At 39.8% G+C, this 18208-nt stretch overlaps 4 protein-coding genes across 4 annotated transcripts; 1 reads left to right on the forward strand and 3 right to left on the reverse strand.

The window, feature by feature from the left end:
- Positions 2117-4749, reverse strand: LOC109711326 (sphinganine C4-monooxygenase 1-like). Its single transcript, XM_020234320.1, has 3 exons — positions 4728-4749; positions 3457-3729; positions 2117-2955 (listed from the first exon to the last, which is right to left on the reverse strand). The coding sequence occupies exons 2-3, from the start codon at positions 3676-3678 to the stop codon at positions 2410-2412; spliced, it is 768 nt and encodes a 255-aa protein (XP_020089909.1). The 5' UTR covers positions 3679-3729; positions 4728-4749; the 3' UTR covers positions 2117-2409.
- Positions 7560-10603, reverse strand: LOC109711910 (ATP-dependent RNA helicase SUV3L, mitochondrial). Its single transcript, XM_020235274.1, has 2 exons — positions 8934-10603; positions 7560-8139 (listed from the first exon to the last, which is right to left on the reverse strand). The coding sequence occupies exons 1-2, from the start codon at positions 10529-10531 to the stop codon at positions 8085-8087; spliced, it is 1653 nt and encodes a 550-aa protein (XP_020090863.1). The 5' UTR covers positions 10532-10603; the 3' UTR covers positions 7560-8084.
- On the forward strand, positions 12314-14277 carry LOC109712211 (60S ribosomal protein L34). The gene is made up of 4 exons (XM_020235652.1): positions 12314-12482; positions 12728-12807; positions 13677-13786; positions 13873-14277. Exons 1-4 carry the CDS (start codon positions 12404-12406, stop codon positions 13964-13966), a joined length of 363 nt encoding a protein of 120 aa, XP_020091241.1. The 5' UTR covers positions 12314-12403; the 3' UTR covers positions 13967-14277.
- Positions 15356-17904, reverse strand: LOC109712209 (protein FEZ). Its single transcript, XM_020235650.1, has 3 exons — positions 17186-17904; positions 16631-16932; positions 15356-16476 (listed from the first exon to the last, which is right to left on the reverse strand). Exons 1-3 carry the CDS (start codon positions 17364-17366, stop codon positions 15886-15888), a joined length of 1074 nt encoding a protein of 357 aa, XP_020091239.1. The 5' UTR covers positions 17367-17904; the 3' UTR covers positions 15356-15885.

Here is an 18208-nt window from a genome sequence, read left to right on the forward strand (position 1 = left end):
TCGCAGGCCTGTTATAAATAAAATAATATGTTACATTCCATGATCTTCTTTTTTCTTTTTTTTTTTTTGTGTGTACTACTCCTTTTAGATAAAACCTTCGTATCTTTGATATCTTCTATTTTTTTCGTATTGATTTTTTTGAATGGAATCATTGTTTTGATATGGAGTTTTTATTACCGATCTTATCTAACGAAATTGATGAAGAATTTGATAGTTGGTATTCAAAGTTTCACGTTCGAAGTCTAACCAGTTGCTTCATATTTCTGGCCAAGTTAGAAAAAAAAAATGATTGAGGCACATAGTTATATATTAATGTAGCAGATTGCAGGTACAGTTCTCTTATTAATTTCTAAAAAATGCAACCAAAGTTTGGAACTAATAATTAAGGTAATTAGCACTTGCCATGCATTAATTGGTTTGCTTAATATTTGTTCCAATAGCTCTTGCATGACCCCACGGCCCACGCATACAATGACCTGATCACATACTAAACGGAGATTATACCAAGTCAAAGATTTACGACTTTATCTAATTTCTACTAAGTTCAACACAGTTGAGCCCTACATTCTGCCGCTAGCAAAAACTGCGGCTAGCAATAACCGACCATCCCTAAAGCAAAGGGCTTGGCGGTTGATACCCGAGATCCCAAGTTCCAGGGACGAAGCTAGGATTCAATTTTGAGGGGGGCCAAAATATATTTAAATAAAAATTTTAGTAATAAATAATAAACAAAATTTTTCCTAATTAAAAAAATTTTATTAAAAAATTATTAATTAAATAAATAATGAAAAAGTATGAACTTTATTTTTTTTTTTTTATTTTCAGATGTTTAACTTCTAATTATTTTATTTATATCATTACATTAAAATAACTTAAAAATTTTACTAAATCTAATAGTAATTTTTTAGCTTTTTAGTAAATAAAATTAACATAGCTATTAAACTTAGTGCAATTCTTGATTTAGTCAAATAAAAGAGCTCATCTAAGATAAATAAAAGCTTTAAAAAAATTATTAAATAAAATTTTTAGAGTAGAGAAATATATTACAAAAGAATAGATTTTAATATATTTTCATCCATAAAAAGAGTATATCGATTAGAAGAAAGAGAGAGAGTTATGTTGGCACCATACTATTAAGTAAATATTGAAAATCTAGGGGGGGCCAAATCTGTCAATGGTACACCAAAAAAAAAAAAAAAAAATTGAAGGACCGTTAAGCAAATGTTGAAATGTTGAGGGGGGCCATGGCCACCTTGGGCCTCCACATAGCTTCGTCCATGCCAAGTTCGAATGCTAATTGATTCATATTTTCAGCTAAATTTATTTCTAAATGAAGTAAACGAAGTCGGCACTCGTTCCGTGTCTTGGTCCGGCCGGTAATCATGCTGGGCCGCCCAACCCATTTTACATCCCTACTCACAACCACAGCGGTTAAATTCAATGACCTTTGCAACTCAGTCGAGTCGCGTTGAATAAACATGTTCACGCCTGGCTCTCACAACTTCTTATGCAGGTAATTAGCTTAACTCATTCTTCTCAAAATATAATAAATTCCCCAATGCATTGTTCTAGAAAATTACGGCTACGAGAGCCTTGCAATATGTTGCCAAGAGGTCAAATTGGATGGAGTCACGTTCGAAATGACGGGAGGCTGGATTGGGCCGAGTCATGTTCGGGAGGCTGGATTGGGCCGAGTCATGTTCGAACTGACGTAAAATTAGTTGGATCGAATCACAATCGAAACTTGTGGGCGCTGTGTTTGTACGCTTTAAATAAATTGATTGCGTATTTCTAATAACTCGAGATTTTGAAATTAATGATCAGTACAGATAATCCGACAGCAACAGACCGATATCAAGCTTTCTATGTTTCTAGGGCACCAGTTGTTACCAGATAATTACATTACCGGGTGAACATATATATACTTGAGAAATATCTTCCTTGTGAAATTTCTATAAAAGGACGAAAAATAATAAATTTCTGCAAGTTCTCATGTGGCTAAAGATTTGGTCCAAATTTTCTTAAAAGATAGTTTGCCACTTCATAACCTTTCTGCGCGAAAAATTGAAATGAAGCATAACATCAGTATAAGCTCTGATCGATAAAGCGCCGGTACTTTGTTGCACATTATATGTTTCTTTTGCAACCATTTTGGAGATAGACATGGTGATCCTCACATTCTCGACAGCATATAAATACCGCAAAATTCTTACAAGATTTAGGGACATGAACATCTTACACACAGCAAACTGAATAGTTTCCTGATATACATTCATTATTCAGAACTTTGAATTTTTGTACAAGGTCACATAAGTACTGATTCTTGCATTATTCTGATACTAATTTCAGAAACTTCAGAAAAGACATTCCTATAACCTGTAGTTAAGAAATGGAAGAAGATAGGCACAGTCAATCCTTCATCTTGATTGGCCGCGCCTCGAGCCCCCCTTCCTTTCTATTCTCGAGCGAATACGGCATGTGCGTGCCAAGAATCTTGTCCCACATAACGAAGAACGGCTGCGAGAAGTTGTACTTGTTGCCATAGAGTTGGTGGTGAATGTCATGGTAAGCGCTATTATTTTGGAAAAGAACATGCAGAACATTTCCGGGAAGCCACAGCCCGCAGTGATCATCCACGGTCTTGATTGTAGCGAACGAGAAGAAGAAGATGGCGGTCCGAGGAGTCATTCCGGAGATGAGGAAAGAAAGAGCACCGCCGATTGTATCTAAAATGAGCCCCTCGAGCGGGTGATTGTAAAGGGCTCCAAAGGCGTAGGGCACTACGAGAGTGTGGTGCTTCGAATGGATGTGCTTGTATAGGAATTTGTTTATGTGCATATATCTGTGCATGAAGTACTGCCACGTGTCCATCACGAACATTGCAACAACAAACTGTATCACCACGACGAGCGACGAAGGCTGAGTCCGGACGGTCGCGGTGTCGTCGCCGATGAACTAGACGAAACAAGAATTGAATTAGTTCGAACATTACCGTATATATTCAAATTTTGAACAAACCTAGTTTCACATGCATGATCTGATACAACAGCATTATAGATGACTCTCTCTACACAGGAAAGATGCATAGCAGAGAAAAAGGCAATTCGGAAAGCAGGAAAAAAGCAGCTTTTTGGTTGTGTTCATGAACTGCTCGTGAGAGGTCATAGGTCGCCGTCGAATTAACTTCAAGAAGTAATACTTAAGAACACCCTGATTGAATGCGTAATGCAGCAATCCAGAATTTATGATCCACGACACGATTACGCATTAAAACTGATTAATCTGAACTGTAAAACATAAACAACTCCAAATTTTCCATACTAAGAACATCTATGACTTTTCATACAAAGGAACTGCACCATAACACGAACACGCAATTGTTATTAGTAAAAAAAACCGTATCCTAAGCTTCTCGCAGTGAGGAGTCGAAAAATATATCAGTAGCAATCAACTTACAGCGAACAAAAGAAGGGAAACGGCGATTTGAAACGCCTGCTGAACAAGAACACCCTTGACAACTGTCGTCTTGGAGACAATGTTCTTCACACTCTCTTCGCCCTTCGGATGCAACCGATACTCCTCCAGACCGTCCAGCAACGCATACATCCCTGAATACATCCAGTAGACGGCAATCGGCACGAAAGTGCCCAGCAGCTCATCCGACACCCCGAAGGCCATCTCGAAACTCTCTAAGATTATATGCTGCAAGCCCTTTCACAACTCGGAGCTCTGCAAACAGGGGATGTAACAGTTGATTATTACTGCAACATACAATTCCACAATTGGCAGTGGATGAATGAAAATATGAACGAAAACGAGAGGCTTTGGAGGCCTTAAAAATGAGTCATCTTAGTCAAAATCTAATTCAAAGATGAGCTTCAAGATGAATGCGGAGAAGATGTTGAATAGTTGGAATTTGGTACTGTTTGAAGAAAAGTAATACACAAGAAGAAATTGGTAGATGGCAAAATAAAATGAAACAAAATATAATTAAATGCAGGAAAAAAAGATAAAATATTGAATTAGACATTGAAAAAACTTTGCAAATCCATCCTAGCAATGGACTTAGATTAAAGACGATGATAAATTTGGGAGAAAAAAGAAAAATAGCCAGTAGAGTATGTCTCAATTTCAGTAAGAGGGTGTTTGTTCGTCGAAAATGCCATTAAAAAAAAAAAAAGTTTTTCGGAGAGAGAAAAAAAATCATCGTCTTTAATCTAAGTCCATTGCTAGGATGGATTTGCAAAGTTTTTTCAATGTCTAATTCAATATTTTATCTTTTTTTCCTGCATTTAATTNACTATTTAAAAAAAAAAACTGAAAACATGTTTTTAAGAAAACTATCTTTTTAAGAAAATAGATAGACGAAAAATATTTTCAAATTGGAAAAAGAAAAAAGGAAAAGGTGAAAATGGAGAACTGCAAATATAGGCGATTTTGAAATCACCCCCGAGATTTTTTTTTTTACCTCTATCATCTCAATTTTTATTTGCTTTAAATTTAGGTACTTTAGCAAAATATATCAAAACATTTTGTCAAATTAATCATCTCATCCCCGCCCACTTAAACGATTCAAAATTTAAATTTAGGGATCGATTTCAAAACGACGCATAGCCGAGGGGCTTCCACACATTCTTACCCACAAAAAGAGAAAAGCCCAAAAAAAAAAAAAAAAAAACAAAGAAAAGTAAGAAAATAATGAAGAGGGAGCACACAATTACACAAACCTTGAGATCGATCTCCGAGNGAGAGAGAGAGAGAGAGAGAGAGAGAGAGAGACAGTCCCTGGAGTCGTACGAGAACGGGAAGCTTTGAACGGCGTTTTCGAAAAATAAAGCGAAAGCGAAAACCCGTTGTTGGTCGTAAAAAACGACCAAATGCGTCTTTTCCAACTACTTATTTCATCGCCCATTGTTTTTTTTTTTTACCCCTATCTTATTCTATTAATTTATTTTATTTCAGCAAATTTGTAATTTGTTATGAAATTTTATTCAAATTACTATTAGATTTGATAAATTTTTAAAATTTTATTAAACTAAAATTACTTAATTTTAAAAAGTTAGCAGTTTTGAAAGTCTCAATCACAAAAGAATTGAGGAGTGATTCGAAATAGTCTGTAGTTGAGGGGTCTCTTTATATTTTTATCTATAGTTTTTTTTTAAAAAAAGATAACATGTAATTCGTTTCGTTAAATTTTTTTTAAAAAATAAATTTAGCTGAAGATGTAAAGTAATTAAATTTTAAAATTAGAATTTTAAATATTAATTATTAAATTCTTTATCACTTGCCGTAGGGATCATCGGGCATTCGATGGTTTTGGGATTATTATTTTAAGCATGCGATTATTTTTTATTTTTTATTTTTTAGATTTTGTGGTTGCTTATTTTGAAATTATATTGTCGTGTGCATTATAAGATTCTCGTAGATCATGCTTGATATATATAATTAGTAAATTATTATTTGAAGGAATTAAAATATAGTGCTCGTATCTGGCAGGGATGGGCCGTTGTCAGAGACACGTGGCGCAAATCAAAGTAAGTCTAGATTGATTAGTATTTCAAAAATATAAAAAAGGGTCTAGCTTGCTTAGGCATATGTTGAGATCCAACATTGTCTCACAAATCCACCTCTTTTTTGCATTTCATAAGTGGATAATATAATTCTAAATTTGATAAGATATTAAAATCTATCATTAACACTACTTAGTACCATTGATCGCATCACTAAAGCTTAATGATTAATATCTGAGATTTCAAGTTCAAAATCGAAAATTTTATTCCAACCGAAGCCTAAATATTCTTAGTAATAAATCTATTGAAACTTATTCAAGCCAAAAATATTCTTAATATAGCAACATTTATCAATTCTTTATTGTTTTAATGATTATTATTATATATAGCATTTAAAATTTGAATCCAAACAACCACCAAAACTAATGTGATTTGGGTTCATTTACTCTATTTAACATTTTAGTACTATTCAATTTATGAGGTGCAACTAAAATGGTTGTTGGTAGCAGATAGCAATTATGATGGCTTTTTTATTGTGGTTGTTGTTGTTGCTGTTACTGTCTTTTTGGTTTACTTTGAAAGATCTAAAAAGTTTATGTAACAAAATTTCAAAAATCCTTTTTTTTCTTTGATTTTGGGTCAAAAAAAAGGAAGTCTACACATTTGACCGTGAAGAATAAGTTAGTCAACCAGCCACCCTTGCCTGAGTCAATTTTGGCTAGTCAAGTGTAAGCATAGTGGTTCAATTTATACTACAATGGAGAAAAAAAGAAGGAAATCTATATTTATTTAATAACCAAATAAAGATCTCAAATACTTATTAGAATTGATTGTGAAAGCACAATGTTTAGACAAAAGAATTGTTGAAGGAACTACAATTTCCTCAACAAAAATAGCTGATGAAGAGCAAAAATGATCTATCTACAAGAACAAATGTTTCAATCCAATGCTTCATGTCAAAGAATAAGTGAATGAGAAAAGAGCACATTTTCTCTGTACAGAGTCAGAAGCCCAAGCTGCAGAGCGGCAAGAGCTCCGTCGTGTCGGTGTCGACGTTTTCGGTCCTTTTACAATTGCTTGCTTTTATTGACTAATGGTGATATCGGAGCCCGTTTCGGTCCTTTAACAATTGCTTGCTTTTGTTGACTAATGGTGATATCGGAGCCACGGCTTCATGTCGCTGTTGAACTGTACAACATCGGCGCAGCGGATTACATGCCATGATTTGTCCAGAGGCTTTGTAGCCATGTAAGATGTCATCAATCCGGCTAGAAAACCATCCTCATTCTGCCAAAAGAGCAGTAAAGCACTCAGATCTTTGAATTAGAAAAATAAGGTTTCGCCGAAATATTCACAGCAACTCGTAAACTTAAAAAGGAAATGCTTTACTTTTCAAAATGCTAATAATAGTTAATCTCATTGGCTAAGTAAATATGCCCGCACCTTTGTTGGCGGCAGCGATCATTGCCTCTATAATTTCTGGTAGATTGAGCTTCATTGTGTTAATCATTAAGCCTTGGTGATAAGGCTTGTATCGTGATGATATGATGAACAGTTGATCAAAAAAATTTGTTAAACAATAGACACAGAATCATACATAGGAACTATATATCTGATTATTCCTCAAGACACATATAGCAACAATTATTGATTTTGGTGCAGTATTAACTGACCGAACTAATACAAGAACAAGAGGAAGATTGTAGAGAAGACGAGAGTCATAAATCGTATAAGCAGTGAAGTTAAAAGAAGATCCTCATGAACATAGCAGCAGTAAAGGATGGCGGATAATAGTAATCGATGTTAGCATTACGAAAATACACAATTGTGAACAATGACAATTGACTCAAAACTGATTAAAAGGTGGAATGAGTACAGATATAAATGATGCTGAGATTTGCAAGGAGTGGCCTCACCTAGCGCATGTAGTGGTGGAATTGCTGGGCTCCTCTTCGAGCAATGACGACGATGATGATGATGATTTGGATTACAGTTGAAAGGTTAGAAAGTTATTACAAAATGATTCATAGTTCAAATAAATTATATACATTTTTACCAAAATAAAACTCCTGGATTTCTTTGTTGCATTACTTTTAGTTCAATAAACAGCTTAAAATACAAACTCAACAGCACAGTTGAACCTCCGAATGGGTTAAACTATAAAGAAATTATTACTTGTATCATGTTTATCCGCCACCATCACTTCTTCAGTCATAACTTACAGAAATACCTCGTCTCCTAAATCTGATACAGCAAAATCCTTCTTCCTAAGCACCTCTAGTCATATAATTGTAAGCCTCCTATATAGAGTACAAGGATTAAGCATCAAAGAGCTTGAAGCCGAGCCCCTTTTTTCCTTCTTCGTTCAATTGAGAACCAGCTTAGCAATCCCGATTCTCATGCATTGGAGATACACCGCCAGTTTCTTGCGACCAACGTGATGAACACGTTGCAGGACTGGCAGCAGAAGCACTCGCAACCACCAATTCTTGATGGGCAAGTAGTAATCACTTCCGTAAGCAGCAGGAGCACTGTCGGAGTGCGCATAAGGAAATAATGGAGAAGCGCCTCAGGTTACGCTACAAAGTTCACTGGAGAGTGATTCTGGCCAGGTTGATCTTGTCTTTTCCTATAATGCAGAAGATAGAATTAGCAATTGGATTATTACAAGAAGAATAGACTAATACTTCAGATGAAAATGAGTATTCAGAGAAACAACCACTGCCTCAACCAGATAAGATGTGTTAGCAATATCGTCTTTTGATTCCTCTTGAATGATAATAGACTTTCCAGAACATGCGGTGATAAGTGCAAATTGCGGCTGCTCTTTACCCCCAAAATACGTGTAACATCCTAAATTAAAAACTTATGTTGCCAACAATAATGTTCTGGAAAGCTTACTTTTTAGTAGTTTTTCTACCTTTCCTGTGTCAACTCTGACAAGTGGAGGCAAAGGGATAAGGACTGCAGTTTGAACCGCTTGAAGGATGAAAACAGTAGTTCTCTGCAACTATCCTTCTAAATTAAATCCTCAGAACTATGGAAGTTTCATCCTTATTAACATTACACAGCACCAGTTCACAATTCTCAAGATAGATTTGGCAGCGAAGAAAGTACATTATCATACACGTCTGTATATCATGGCCCGGTTTACAGAACCCTGAAGAGAAAAGAAAGAGGAGACTCTTGGACATGTTAACAGTGAATCCTATACTCAGGTTTTTTAGGCTCTTTAGACGTGATGTTAAAATCAGATGATCCTTACCTTAAGTTTCTTCTACCTCTTCTTTATCCAAGTTAGAATTGCACGTCAGCCATTAATAAGTAATCGTGGAAGAGCAAAGTTAAAAAGAAAAAGAACATACTTTTTATGTAAAGATGGTGAATGAGTAACGAATGAATAGAATAAGTTGTAAGTCTTACGTTTGAAACACCTTCATAAGTGATCGCGGCCTTTCATACCCATCTTTAGCAACCGGTTTTACCTCCTCGTGATCATTCTCCTCATGATCATCCGCAACTTCTTCAGCCCTCGGCCTCCCCTGTGATCTCGACTCGGGCTTCCAGCAAGCTCTGGCAAGAGACTTCCCAAGCAAGTCGGCAATATTTGTTGCCATCGTCTCGGCCTTCTCAACGTAAGGAAAATTATCCTCCTTGAAGTGATGCGATAGCCACAGATACATCGAAAGAACCTGATGCTTTGTCTCAAGATCCAACAGCTCCGCGTCGTTCCTGGCAGAATGCTTCGGCATCCCCATCGCTATACTAACTGGGCGGTTCTGGCTATAGTGCGAAGCAAACCTTAACAAATGGTACATCGCCTTCGGGTCCCTAATATTAACCGGGGCAAAGCAGAAATTGAATCGATCTTCGAGAGAAAGTCCTTGCACTTTCTCCAACATGTTTGCTACTTTCTTAACACTTTCGTGATGACATAAGAAGTACGACCCATCAAGACGGCAGTTATCGCGGAATTTATCTAAAAGCTCACAAAATGTAAGGTTTGCGAATTGCCCTGCGAACAGCTCCACCTGCTCGAAGAAAGGAAATAAGCCAACTTTCGTCACCTCCTGGAATGGCTGCTGCAAGCACTGAATCAGATACTCCAAATCATCTAAAAGAAAAGTGGTCACTAGCCCATCGGGGTATATGCTACCCCTCCGCCCAGCCCGGCCCGCGATCTGCTTCACCTGGGAGGCGGGAACCAGCACCATCTTATCACCATTATACTTTGAAAGGGTATAGAACACCACCCTTCTGATATTAAGATTCAAGCCCATCCCGACCGCATCACTGGCAACAAGGACATCGTACTCATTGTCCTGATCATTAAACAAGTTCGCCTGCTGCCGCCTCGTCTCCGGAGGCAATGCACCATAAATAACGCAGCACTTGTGCTTGGTGAACTTCTCGATTGCCAATTTCACTTCAAATATCTCCTTTCTTGAGAAGGCGACAATGCAGTCACCGGACCGGACGTTCTTTAAATCCCCCAAGAGGGTTTTTGCTTCGACTACGAGCGGCTTGAAGCGATCGTAGCGGTTCACTTCCAATTCATCGCCGGTGTCTTTACATATCTTCCTAACTATTTTGAGGACACTGGGGTCGCCGCAGAGATGGATCTCGTCGGCCTTGAGGCCGAGCAGGGCTCGGGTCCAGGCGTACCCGCGGGTCGGGTCGGCCATCATCTGGACCTCGTCTACGACGGCGACCTCGTAGAGCTCGTCGGTGGAGACCATCTCGATGGTGCACGCCACGTGGTTGGCGAAAGGCACGTTCTTCTTCTCCTGCCCGGTGTGGAGGCTGCAGTAGACGCCGAGCGCATTGACCTTGTCGAACACCTCCATGGCGAGGAGGCGGAGCGGGCTGCAGTAGACGCCGTTCCTGGCCTCCATGAAGCGCTGGAGCGCGTTGTAGGTCTTGCCACTGTTGGTGGGGCCGCAGTGGTAGACGATGCGGCGACGCATCGCGCGGGCGAAGGGGAACCAAGTGTGGGGCCGCGTGAGGTCGGCGGAGTCCATGAGGGAGCGGAACTTGCGGAGCTCGTCGGGGAGGTGGGCGAGGCAGAATTCGGAGAAGATGGGGAAGAGGAAGCGGTTCTCCGGCGCCGCAACCTGGGGGAGCTGCACACCGCGCTCGAGCGGCCGCGGCGGCTCCCGAGGCGGCTCGAGCCGGCGCGGCTCACCCTGCGGGAGCACTTCCACAAGGCCAGGAAGCGGTTCAGGGGGACCCGGAGCCTGGTCCGGGAGCGGGAGATGCAGGGACGGAGGAAGAAGGGGAGGCGGCGGGCGGCGAAGGCGGAGAAGAAGGAGAGGGCGACGAGGGGGCGGTGGCGCCGGGTGGAGGGAGAGGAGGAGGCGGCGGCGGCGGNCAACGCCGCGGCCTCGGGATCCTGTGCGGCGGTATCTGGATCAGGTTCTCCTTGCGGTGGAGAAGCGGAAGAGGAGGAAGAGAAGAAGCGGGAAAGGGTCCACGTCCACGGAAGAACGGGAGGAGGAGAGAGGGAAGAGGAGCAAAACCCTATCCCTAACCCTAACCCTGAACCGGACCCTGACGCTAGCCCTACGGTGGAGTGTGGGAGAAGCGAGGGGAGAGGAGGGGAAGAGGAGGAGGAAAAGGAGGAAGAGGATAGGTAGAGGAGTACCCTGGAGAGGGCGAGGCGAGAGGAGGAGGAGGAGGAGGAGGAGGAGGAGCGGGAACGAAGGAGAGAGGTGGCCATTGTTGGAGGTGATGTCCCAGCGAAGGTGAAGTATTATTACTTATTATTATTAGGGTGGCGCCATGAACGAGGAAGAGGAGAGAGGAGAAGCGGAATTACTCTCGTCTTGGTCGAGGAGGATCGAGAGAAATAGGGGAGTAGGTTACAGGGGTGAGATCGTGAGGTGGGACGCAAATAACGGGCCTTGATAGGCCTTATTTGGAGCGGATGCTGATCCGAAGCCCGTAAATGGATCTGTACAATCGAGGGCCCAATTTTTCCCTCGTCTATTCGGACCATTGCACAAATATTCCACGGAAAGTTGAGAGATATAAACTGCATAATAAAGAGTTTGTCAAAAAATTTTTGATATATTTTTATAATAAAGTAATATCTTGATTTCACCCTTGTTTCCTAACTTAGTCCTTGGTAGAGTAATAGATTCAACAAATAAAAAATAGTTGATATGCCATCAATTTTTTTCGAGAAATTAATAGCATGCTACGGTTTTATTTGTTTAGATAGTAAACTTGGCTATAAAGTAAGGCAATTAGGCCTATTTAAAAAGCAGAAAAAAAAAGAAAGAAAAAAAGAAAAAGAGTAGAAGATAAATACAATATTAAATATCCAGAAGATTCAGAATTACGTTGCACAATATTTATCTGATAGTTTTCTAGACGTACAGATTTTCGCTAACAATTAATTGGTCTATGTGAGAGTTTTGCGAAAGTTTTCTCTTTAGAAAATGCGTCTATTTCGTCGAGTCAGATAACCCATATAACGGTTGTCACTGGCTTCCTCCACTGGTCTCCCAAAATATAAAAGCTGAATCACAACCGTAAATTTTTTTCTCTATTAAGCATTAGACACTCCAGCAATGTTTGATATGATTTTTTTGAGCATGATTTTAATGTTGGAAACTGCCACGGGACTGATCCATATTTTTGTTTGAGTCGCGAAGGAACCTCATCCCAATCGACCGCTCCGACGGTCGCGATTCCTCCACACGAACGAATCCTACCCGTTCGATGGAGTAAATCTGATCCGTAGGATCTAGGTTACCCTCGAGGGGACGCTCTTTTTATAGCCGTATCGGGTGCTCTCTCCCGCTTCTTGATCGATCGAGCGAGAGAGGAGGAGGAGAAGTAGACGACGAAGAGGAGGGGAGAGCGGCGGCGGCGGCGGCGGCGGCGAGATGGTGCAGCGTTTAACCTATCGAAAGCGGCATAGCTATGCCACGAAATCGAACCAAACTAGGGTTGTGAAAACCCCAGGTGAAGATCCTATCTCGTGTCCCCTTTCCTTCGTGTTACGATTCATTGGATCTTTCTTAGGTTTACTAGTGTTTCCTAATCCATCGATTCAATCGCATTTGGTGTGTTTCGTTGCAGATTTGTTTGAAACCGTAGCTTGATTCCTCAGCTGTTGTAGAACCCTAGTTTTTAGCTTATTAGGGTTTTCAAATTTGGACCTATTAAGCATTTGGAGCTATAATATTGCTATTGATTGGAAATTGCAGGTGGGAGGCTTGTATACCAGTACACGAACAAGAGGGCGAGTGGACCCAAGTGCCCAGTTACTGGAAAGAGAATCCAAGGAGTAAGCAATCGAATGCGCTCTATCTTATCCCCATTATTCTTAATTTGTTCCATTTACAATGTTTCTGAAAGTGGTCATTTATAAGATTGATTATGATGGCGTTATCTTATGAAGGGGATAGCTTTATCCCACAGTAACCTTGGCTCAACGTATATCTATTCTCCGCCTTGGTTTGCATTTGTGTTAATTTAAGTATGCTAATGCTAGTATAACTAACCGAGGTGTTCATCGGTGATGATCGGCTCAGTCTAAGAGATCTCTATTCTTTATTATGTTTCTGTGAAGTGTACAACTCCATTTTGCTCATGCCATGTGTGTGTTTTTCTGCTTTGTCTAATAGTCTATGAAGTTCTAAGCATGTCCTGAAAAATGCACTTCTTTTTTCTGGGTTGCGAGCAAGATAACATCGATTTATTCATGTTATTTGCTATTGTATTAAGAGATCATTCCAATCCATGCCATGCAAGAAGCCCCTGCCATGTTTCTCTTGCTCATTTGTCTTCTATTCTCGTCTACTTCCCGTTATATCCAAATATGATCTTTGGTGAAATGCACATAACTGAAGGATCAGTTGGTAAGTTGAGTAATTGCGGGATAGGTTGGTAAGTTGAGAGTTCGTATTTCCTTAATACGCTTCTCTTTCTGTGTGGGGTCCACTTTTCAACTGGAGAGGTCTAAATCACATGATTTTTCTTCAATCTTATTCTCTTCTTTAACAACCCAAGACGTGGAATTTCTTTTCCTTTTTCCTTTTTTGGGGGGCACCGGAAATGGTTTAGTGAATGGCAGAGAATCCTTATATTGGAGAACTTTTTAAGCCACCTGTAATAGTACTCTTACTAGTTTGGAACCTTCTTTTATACTCGCAGATTCCTCACTTAAGGCCTGCGCAGTACAAAAGGTCCAGATTGTCTAGAAATCGAAGGACTGTTAACCGTGCTTACGGAGGAGTTCTATCCGGAAAAGCGGTTAGAGAAAGGTTATATCATCTATCCATATTAGTCCTTTTGATGATGCCATGCGCTTTGTGTTATATCATCCTTATATATCTCGCCTACTCTGCAGGATTATTCGGGCCTTTTTGGTCGAAGAGCAGAAGATTGTGAAGAAGGTTTTGAAAATCCAGAAAACCAAAGAGAAGCAAGCGGCAAAAAGCTAAGACTATGGAAGAGAAGTGCAAAGCTTTGAAAGTCTTCTTTAGTTAGGCTTAAATATTTTTTTTTTCCCTGTGACAATGATTAATGATGACTATTGGTTAGCTGTTGAGTATTGTTAGATAATTGCTTCGTTTAGAATGTGATTTTCTTTCCTGAAGTTTGTTTTCTAGTGTGTGATTTTATAGCTACTTTTAAGTAATCCTTATCTTGGCAAGCAGAGTCGAGTAATTGTTTATAGTTTAAGCACCCTCTCCTTTTTTCTGTAGTGTGTGAGATAGTCTATGTTGGATTTAGAAGCTATTTTTAGTAATCACATCATGTAGCTACAGATGTTGTTCCTCGTTTGGATAGGAATTATACTATACTGGCTTATTTGCTATGGGATGAACAATTAGAATATTATGACAAAGTATGAATGTAAGGGCCTTACCTGAACTATGGCTAATGTTGAAATGGTTACCTTAACTTTTATAAATTTTCGAGTTTTATCTATGTATGTCTCTATTAGAAATACTGTTATTATCTTTAACTCTTCTGGCGCTAGAGAGAATGGTGATATCTGCAGCTTCAAGACTCTGCGGAGGCCAAAGCCTTCTCCCTCAGGGCGAGGGTCGAGCGAGCAACATCTCGTGGGGAACCAAGGCATCCTTAACAATCCCATGAAAGAAGCGGCACCGTCTCCCTCTCCAGTATATCCCTCCCGGCGATCTCCGTCAGTATTTTGAATCCTCCAGTGGAAGAGTCCATGAAGATGTCGACGAGGCCGGGGCTTTCGCCGTGAATGAATGGGCCCTTGCTCGACACGTCCTTTCGGATTCCGTCTTCTAATGTGTTGAGATGATCCGTGAATTCCCCTTGATAGCCTTTTCCTTGAACCTCTCCTGTGCTCCTTTTGATAGCATAGCTGCTGGGCACCAGCTGCATTTTAACATATATTTGCATTACCGTTTAGTAGATGAAAAACGTATAGCACTGCAACTACAGGATGTTTAAATTTATCAGACATGTATTTTATCTGGGCCAAATGGGCCAACACAGCCATGAATACACAGCCCATTTCATGGCTGTCGTGTTATTAAAACTCAGCGGAATCCACCATTTTTTTTAAAAGAAGGTTTTGTCAACCTTAACTTTTCGTTATTATATGAAAAGTTTGCTAAATTTTATTAGGCTTTATTAAAAGATGCAACTTTTTATGGTTCCAAGTCCTAAGTATGCTGCGACATGCGGTTTATGGTTCCAAGTCCTAAGTATGCTGCGGCGTACGGTTCATCGTTAAAAGAAATATACTGTTATGGTTGCTTGGAAGAGGCGTCTCAGGTGTTCGATGAAATGCCTCTGAAAGATATCAAATCAGATTGAGAGGCTTTGTTTGCCGTAAAGGTGATTTTGTGTTGATTAAGGTTTTGTGGCAAAGGAAGTTTCTTTAGATCGGATCATTACGTCTAGGCTGAGTTGCGACAGTGGTCATCATGTTTTCTGATAGCAAAGTATTCTTCTTGGAATAGAGACACTTCCCTTTCTTAGTGAACTAAAATCTTCTAATCCGCGTTTGAATCATAATTCCTCGGTTTAATGTTTGTACTAACTCAAGTTGTTTCGAATTATCTTCAGTTATTGCTTATTGTACTAACTCACACAGCAATGACACGAGTACACGACATCCTTTAGAATCACTGCAAAAGAAGATGGAATCACACAGTTTAGCATCTTTTTCGTCAGTCTTCAAATGCTGCGAAACTAGCAACTGCGATAACTTTATAAAACACTCTTGTTAAAACTTCAATCTACTCGACTTATTCTTGTCCTAACCCTGTTAGCTTTGCGGTTAACAGTAATCTTCTTAACAATGTACATCTCACTCTTATGAACTGTTAACAGCAATGCTAACAGATGAGGGGGGACTTGCCCAATTCGACGCCTAATTGAGTATATAACATTCATTGGTTCCGTAGCTGGTTGACATCTCGGTAGTACAAGGGGGAGAATCCCATGACAAGTTCGATTTCCACTCATCAGAAAGATCCGAGGCCAAGTTGAAGGGGAAGCCGATTGTTCGATGTGTTCCCGACTGACAACTGATCGGGTCGCGCGAATCAAAATGCTTCCTTGCGATCATTTCTTCCTCCCTGTTGGCTACTCTTCCGTTCATCTCGACCGGCAAGTCCGCCAACAATCCGTTGTTTAGCTGTTGGCTTTGTCCGATGTCAATCGGCGATGAGTTCAGAATCACAGGGGTCATATCTGTAAAGCACTTCGGATGTTGTGTCGGCATTTCAAAAGGAGAGAACATCTGCAATGTACTGTTGCTGCTGAATTGGATTGCAGGTGCGGCTTCTGCTCTGGATTTTGCGTTCTCGGGAGCAAACTGGTCGACCTTTGTAGCTTGTGCGGCAGTAAGTACATTTTCTGATCCACTAGGCTCGGATAGTAAAGGAATCCATGAATGAGATAGTGCTCTTTGTGCCGAGGAATTTGTTTTCTTAAAGATTTTACAGATAGCCCAGGAGTCCTGTTCATTGGACAAGGATAGTGCATTTCAGTATAGAAATTACGTCAGTTCAATGTTAACAGTATAAATATTGCCGTCCGTTTGGCAAGAAAGAAAATTTTGATAATGAACTGAAGTTGGAAAAACGGAAAAATATTTCGCTTTTCTGACTTACATTTGCTGAAATGTTGCTGTCCAGAGGCCTCTTGGGCGGCAGAGAATCAGTAAGCGAAGGGAGCCTGAATTCATGCATCATCCAGTCCGTTTTGACCCCCCTCGCGGCTCTTCCTTTGTAGAAGACGAGTGACTTCTTCAAGCCAATGCACCTGTTTCCTTCAGAAGAGTAGATCGGCCTATCCGTTCCGGTGGCTTTCCAGAATCCAGCGCGCGTGACTCTGTTCGGCCTCGCGCTGTTCCGGTACTTGCGGTCCCGCGGACAGTAGAAGTACCATTCTTTCTCCCCGGTGGTCGCTAGCTCTTCTCGGTACCATGGCCATGACATGAAACTTTTTGAGGTAAGTAGTGGAGAAAAACTCGACGACAATGAGAAAATCGACCTGTATCTTACATTTTGTATGTTTTTGTGTACAGATCAAGTAGTATACAAATGAAACCTACTTATCCAGCAGAAGATTCTACAAGTAAATAGACTTGCTAAAATGAACACTGATGCATCAAAATTCTCTTTTATGTAGTTATGGAATGAAAAAAGAATGAGACAGTAACATACTTGCAAGATCCCATGGATCATACTTGTAGATGTCCAGTTGCCTGATCAGCTCAATGGACAGAGATTTTTGCTGTACTTTTCTCTTCAAGTAAAACGCGACGAGCTCTTCATCGGTGGGATGAAATCGAAAGCCCGGTAACAACACTTCGTCGGACTTTTCTGCATCACTTCTCTCATCCATAGCTTGGAGTAGTTCAATGATAGTGCAAGAGATACCCTTTGCTCTTATAAACCTATTTTTAGTTCAGATAAAATAACAGTTCTTTAGAATACTGGAGAAATCTGAAGTTGACCTAGCTATGAAAACCTATGTGGAACCACTAAAAGATGATGCAAAACAATCCCTTTTTGAATTTATAGATGATCCAACTAAGTTGACTATGAAACAGTGTTACATAACAGAACTACAGTTATATAAACCAAGGCTTCTGAAAAAAACAACCCAGCAACTTAACACAAGCTTTATTATTTTGGACTTTACACCAACTATTCTCAAACACTCCCTTCAAATCTAAACAAGATCATTAAGAGTTGATCCCCAAAAGAAGCTAAATACATATATGTAACTACTTAAAGCTATGTCTAAATATGTATCTACAACATGAACTATTATAACAAGAGTCTGGAGAAAGAAGCTCAAGCAGTGAGTACTATTATAACAACAGTGCAGCTGCTTAAAAGGACTAAAAGGAGGCTAGATCAGAAGAGATTTTTTTATGCATAGAAAAAGACTATTTCCTTCCCTCCCTCTTTGAATCCATCTGGCTTTCTTATGCATAGAAAATGTTTTTTTTTTTTTTTTTTTACTCCCTAAAATATATGTATAAAAAAAGCAGCATTTGGGGATTGTCAATCCTTTCTTTTCACACATGCAATGTTCATATGAAAGAGTTCAAACATATCCTCTAAACAGGGAGAAAAAGAATAAAAGTTAACTTCCAGGCAAGTTCCTTTTTTTTTTTTTTTTCTTTTAAAATATCACCATGCAAGAGAGTGACACATCCCAAAATATTAAATAGTCTC

Source organism: Ananas comosus, linkage group 6, assembly GCF_001540865.1.
Source record: "Ananas comosus cultivar F153 linkage group 6, ASM154086v1, whole genome shotgun sequence".
Taxonomy (NCBI): Eukaryota; Viridiplantae; Streptophyta; class Magnoliopsida; order Poales; family Bromeliaceae; genus Ananas; species Ananas comosus.

Bases quoted from the DNA above. Each gene is read 5' to 3' on its own strand.
- LOC109711326 (XM_020234320.1), bottom strand. From the start codon at position 3,678: ATGGCCTTCGGGGTGTCGGATGAGCTGCTGGGCACTTTCGTGCCGATT. The intron at 2,956-3,456 runs GTAAGTTGATTG...TGTTTCGTCTAG, and splicing joins TTTCCCTTCTTTTGTTCGCT to TTCATCGGCGACGACACCGC.
- LOC109711910 (XM_020235274.1), bottom strand. From the start codon at position 10,531: ATGGACTCCGCCGACCTCACGCGGCCCCACACTTGGTTCCCCTTCGCC. The intron at 8,140-8,933 runs GTAAGACTTACA...TCTGCATTATAG, and splicing joins CTTATGAAGGTGTTTCAAAC to GAAAAGACAAGATCAACCTG.
- LOC109712211 (XM_020235652.1), top strand. From the start codon at position 12,404: ATGGTGCAGCGTTTAACCTATCGAAAGCGGCATAGCTATGCCACGAAA. The intron at 12,483-12,727 runs GTGAAGATCCTA...TGGAAATTGCAG, and splicing joins TAGGGTTGTGAAAACCCCAG to GTGGGAGGCTTGTATACCAG. The intron at 13,787-13,872 runs GTTATATCATCT...CCTACTCTGCAG, and splicing joins GGAAAAGCGGTTAGAGAAAG to GATTATTCGGGCCTTTTTGG.
- LOC109712209 (XM_020235650.1), bottom strand. From the start codon at position 17,366: ATGGATGAGAGAAGTGATGCAGAAAAGTCCGACGAAGTGTTGTTACCG. The intron at 16,933-17,185 runs GTATGTTACTGT...GGTACCGAGAAG, and splicing joins TGATCCATGGGATCTTGCAA to AGCTAGCGACCACCGGGGAG. The intron at 16,477-16,630 runs GTAAGTCAGAAA...TCCAATGAACAG, and splicing joins ACAGCAACATTTCAGCAAAT to GACTCCTGGGCTATCTGTAA.